The sequence below is a fragment of the Montipora capricornis genome, chromosome 8, assembly GCF_036669925.1.
Source record: "Montipora capricornis isolate CH-2021 chromosome 8, ASM3666992v2, whole genome shotgun sequence".
NCBI classification, from domain to species: Eukaryota; Metazoa; Cnidaria; class Anthozoa; order Scleractinia; family Acroporidae; genus Montipora; species Montipora capricornis.
Genome location: NC_090890.1, coordinates 21,093,384 through 21,098,383, shown reverse-complemented (window position 1 = coordinate 21,098,383; position 5,000 = coordinate 21,093,384). Strand labels below are relative to the sequence as shown.

General features: G+C 39.9%; 1 protein-coding gene across 3 annotated transcripts in view; it reads right to left on the bottom strand.

The window, feature by feature from the left end:
* LOC138059500 (RNA polymerase-associated protein CTR9 homolog) overlaps positions 1-5,000 on the bottom strand; it is a 74,519-nt gene that overhangs the window by 28,839 nt on the left and 40,680 nt on the right. For all 3 annotated transcript variants that reach the window (XM_068905141.1, XM_068905143.1, XM_068905144.1), the window contains 4 exons: positions 4,565-4,681; positions 3,876-3,965; positions 2,873-3,001; positions 2,051-2,234 (listed from right to left, as the gene is read on the bottom strand). In XM_068905141.1, coding sequence (XP_068761242.1) covers positions 2,051-2,234; positions 2,873-3,001; positions 3,876-3,965; positions 4,565-4,681 — 520 coding nt within the window. The remainder of the gene's footprint in view (positions 1-2,050; positions 2,235-2,872; positions 3,002-3,875; positions 3,966-4,564; positions 4,682-5,000) is intronic.

Genomic DNA, 5,000 nt, shown 5'->3' with positions numbered 1-5,000 from the left:
GGGCCAAAATCGTTGAGGTGGACAACAATTCATGCCCACTCCCTAGACAATACAGTGTATAACATTCTTTTAAACAAACACCAATCTTAGTGCTTTTCGCATTCCTCCAAACATTATTTCTACATTATTTTAATTCATGCATATCACTCTCTATATTTAAATGTTTTAACGGTTCATTTAATATTATCCATTATGTTTATCCGTCAAAGACAGTAGACAGTAGATTTTGAGTTCAGATGAAACGTTTGTGAGTACCCAGATTTTAGAGGTACCATCGCCACCCCTAGTACTTTTTGATGAAGCTGGGCTACTATACAAAGATTTGGTTTATCAACGGAGTTGATAATGTAAATTGACCACCGTACAGAGATTCTAAAAGCTGACGTTTCGAGCGTTAGCCCTTCGTCAGAGCGAATCGAGGGATTATGGGTTACGTGTAGTTTTTATAGTAGAGTAGGAGCTACGCTATTGGTGGTAACATGGCAACGTGAAAAGTAGGAATATATTAGTTAAATGAAAAGCGTTCGTTAATACCGTGAGGATTAAGGGTGCCTATTTGAAAGATGAATTTTTGTTCCAGATTCTTGCGGCTTTCCGTCGTACCTAGATGTAGGGAAAGGCCGCAGATAGCCATGTGTTTTTTGGAGTGGTTAGGCAGATTAAAATGGCGAGCGACTGGCTTAGATGCATCCTTGTCATTCTTCTCAAAATCGCGAAGGTGTTCGCGGAATCGGTCACCTAGTCGTCTACCTGTCTCACCAATGTATAATTTATTGCATAAGATGTAGTGTATGCAATAAATGACATTTGCGGAGGTACATGTGAAACGATCGGTGAGGTCCCGATATCGCTTAGGTCCCGATATCTTGCTAGTGTTAACAATGAAAAGACAAGTTTTGCATCGTGAGCGCGCGCATTTGAAAGTGCCGGGTTGCTCGTTAGTTTTGAGCGCGCTTCTAACTAAAAAGTTGCCTACGTTTTTGTCGCGTTTGAATGAAATAAGTGGAGGTTGCGAAAAGATTCTACCAGTCTCGGGATCATTTTGGAGTAATTTAAAATTACTAAGAATGATGCTTTTGACTGCGTGATTATGAGGATGGAAAGTGAGGGTGAATGGAATTCTGTCATTCTTATCTTTCTGTGACGTTTGTAGTGACGACTGTCGATCAAATTGTTGGGCGCGATGATGGCCCGCTTTGACCACAGAGACAGGATAGCCACGTTTTTCGAAGAACTGGCACATCTCCTCTGATTTGCTGGAAAAATCGGAGTCATCACTACATAGACGTCGAAGTCTAAGAAATTGAGAATAAGGAATGGAGTTCTTGACATGTGATGGATGTGACGATGAATACAACAAATAACTGTGTGAATCAGTAGGTTTGTAGTGCACACTAGTACATAGCACGTTGCCTCTAATAGAAACTTTGATATCTAGGAAAGCCAATGAAGTTTCCGAAATTTCCCAGGTATATTTGAGAGCCGGATGAAAAGAGTTGACGGAGGTTATAAATTGATCGAGTTCTTCTCTGCTGGATGAAATAGCGCCGATGCAGTCGTCGATGTAGCGGCCGTAGAGTTCAGGTTTGGGGCCGTTGTACTGATATTTTTGTATACTACTTCCCCACCGACGCAGCACCACAGTTTCTTTAGAAACTACCCCTTCATTCTACTATACAAAGATCGAGGCATCTTTGGGATGGCTTGAGCTTGAGTCTCTGTATCTATTCTCGACTTTGGAATCAACATAGCCAGAGAGGAATGGATTTATGCCCAAGGTTATGTTCAGAAACTGCTAAATGCAGTGGAAAAGTTTTAAAACTGATTTGGCTTCATCTCAAGGATAGACTTATGCCTCATAATTGATCAGCTATGGGACAAATGACAACCCATTTCTCAACTTTACACAACTTTTGTGACCTATATGGGTCCATGCAAATTGAAGGAAATAGAGGCAAACTAATAATTTTATTACTGTGATAGTCAATTCGATGATAGGAAAATGTCAACCACTTTACTGAACACATGCACAAATCTTACTGCAACTTACAGTCAACATAGTTCGGATGTTCCCTTAATATGTTCTTGTAAAGTGCCTCTGCTTTGTCAAACTCACACAAGGACTCATGAAGACGAGACAAGTTGTAAGTTGTGGTGACAGATATTGCATTGTAATAACTCTCATCAGCCTGACTCTCCTGCTTGCAGCGCTCAAGAGATGACTCATAAAACCTCTGAAAGTAAAAATAATTGCAAAACATCACCACAGTACTCAAAGGAACATAGTGCTCAGCCTCACAGTAAAAAGAAGTCCACACCAAAAAAAATTAAAGAAGGAGCACAAAGAATAATAATGTTATCTCTGCTCTTCCCAGAGCAGATTACTCCTGACCAACAGTACTGATCAAACTTGAAAGTCACTCTCAAGATTTGAGACTTGACTCGAGACTCAATTCTCAATGCTCAACAGTGAAGTCAAGTTTTGACACTCCAGAAACAAGTCTTTCATGTTTTGAGTCAAGAAAATGATGAGCTGGTTGCTTGGCTGATTTCCTGAGAAACAGATTAGACAAACAAACTTCTCTCATGAGTGTGCTTTTTACAAAGAGCAAGCAAGTCAAATATTGAGTACAGGTACATGTAGATCAGTCTGTTGTGAATATCTGCTCAGAGGATCTATGAATAATCTGTCAAAAGCATGTATTATTCAGAAACAAGTGGTATGAGTTGCTGACATCACTTGAAGGCATCAAGAAAATGGAACAACTCAACCTTGAGCAATCCATGATTTTTATAACAAATAATAATTGTTCCTTCAGGAGTAAAATCAAAGATAAAAAGATCTCCTCTTAAATGCACTACAATTATTCACCTTTGCTTCATTCAGGTTACCCAGTCTAAAGTGCAATGCTCCCACGTTGTTTAGAATCTCTGGAGGAACATCAGCCTTGACTTTTTCTTTCAGAAGACGAGATGCTGTGCCATATGCTTGAAGGGCAGCCTAAAACAAATACCAAGAATTAATTTTATGTGATATGTTAAATTGTACATAATTAGGCCACCAGTTTACATGCAGAAATTTCGCTTATGGTTGTCATGTTTATTAATCCTGTCCTAAGTATTACAGCTGTATTGATACAGTATCTAAATGCTTGACTGCCACTGTTTCTTCTTTTTCCTTGTTCTAGGATTGCCCAAGCCCAAGGAGGGGCACTCGCTTATATGTGCTATATAGGTATGTGCAGACCCAATGGATATGCCTTTTTAGCCATTTTGGTCTGAAATATGGTATCGATTTTGACCATTTTGGTCTGAAATCGGGTATTGACTTTGATCACTTTGGTCTGAAATAGGGTATGGTTTGTGCAATTTAAGTCAAGAATTGGGTCTCTTTTTTTGGAAGAAACTACTTCTTTATCATTAGGCGATACGATCATCAACCAAAGCCCATGTAACAGCTGAAATAGGGTAAAGCAAATCATAGATTTCGGTCCCCCACTTCTCTTAACCAAAAAGCCTACCCATGTCAATTAGTGTTCCTTAAGCTGGTGCCTAACTTTTCATCACCAAAATGTAAAAAACACATGGCATTACAATGACAGGGCCAATAAAATTAATCCTAATCCCAAACATTATTAACCTCAAGCTCTCACCCTTAGCTTCTACAATAGTCCTGGCTCTAGGGTCTTTTTCCCTTCCCCCCCCCCCCCCTCCATAATTAACCCACTAACCCCTGGGAGTGAGACAGATTTCACTCTGTCTAATGCCAGAAGATTTTACTCGTCAACTGGGGACATCCTAGGGCATCCTCCATTAAGCCTTTGTGTATTCTCCCCATGAGATCACTCTGTATATCCCTATAGATGACAACTAACCTGGACATCAGACTGCTCTAATATTCCAGCTAATTCGATCCAGGCTTCAACATCATCAGGATACTGCTCTGTGACTTTCTTCAGATGGTTCTGTACATGAACAATAATAAATGTAAAACATGAGACATGCAAAATTGTAATTACCACAAGATTAAACCTTTTAACTCTTGTATTTATTTTAAACAAAGGAACCTGTAGATTGGGGGAGTATGGTTGGCTCACAGGGTTGACATTGATTCCCAAATGGTGATAAAATTAATGTTAAGCCCTGTTGGGCGAGGGTTAGTTTCTGGACAGGAGACCATCTAGGAATAACCCTTGCTGTACGCTGCCAAACAGCAGGGTTGCACATAGTGATGAGTGCACTCGCCTTCCACCAATGTGGCCTGGGGTCTTCTTTACGGGCTCGACATCATAAGTGGGTTGAGTTTGTTGTTCGTCCTCGACTCTGCTCTGCTCCGAGAGGTTTTTCTGAGAGGTTTTCCCCTGGGTATTCCGGTTTTCCCCTCTCCTGAAAAACCAACACTCTGGACAAATTCCAATTCAATCTGGATTAGAGGGCCACAAGTTAGAAAACTGCAATAGCATATTGCCTGTCCCTCTCTAAGCAAAAGCTACACTAATCATCATCATCATCATCATCATCATCATCATCATCATCATCACCATGTCCCTAATTCTGAAGTCACCTTAGCTGTTTCTCTCTTTTCCAGGTCTGTAGATGTACTGTACAGGGATCCCAAGATTTTAAGTGTCTCATAATTTCCAGGTGTTGCTTTCAGAACTTTCTCAAAGCATTGGGCAGCCTATGGCACAAAAAGAACAATAATCTGTATAAGTGGCTGTCTTTGGGAAAACCAGGCTTAATGAAATTTGTCATAGAACGCATTTAAACGCATTCTGAATGCATTACAATGAATTCTAACGTTTGCCAATAATTTGTAACGCATTTACAACATTTCCCATCAATCACTGGCAATTTTGTTCAATGTTTCACAATGATTTTCCAATGTTTTTCAACACACTGGCAATGTTTGCAAACATTCTTATCGAAAAAGTTAATTCCGAAGGCGTTTCCACTATCAACTGGTCATTATAGACAATGACACATTCGTAACTTGAAAA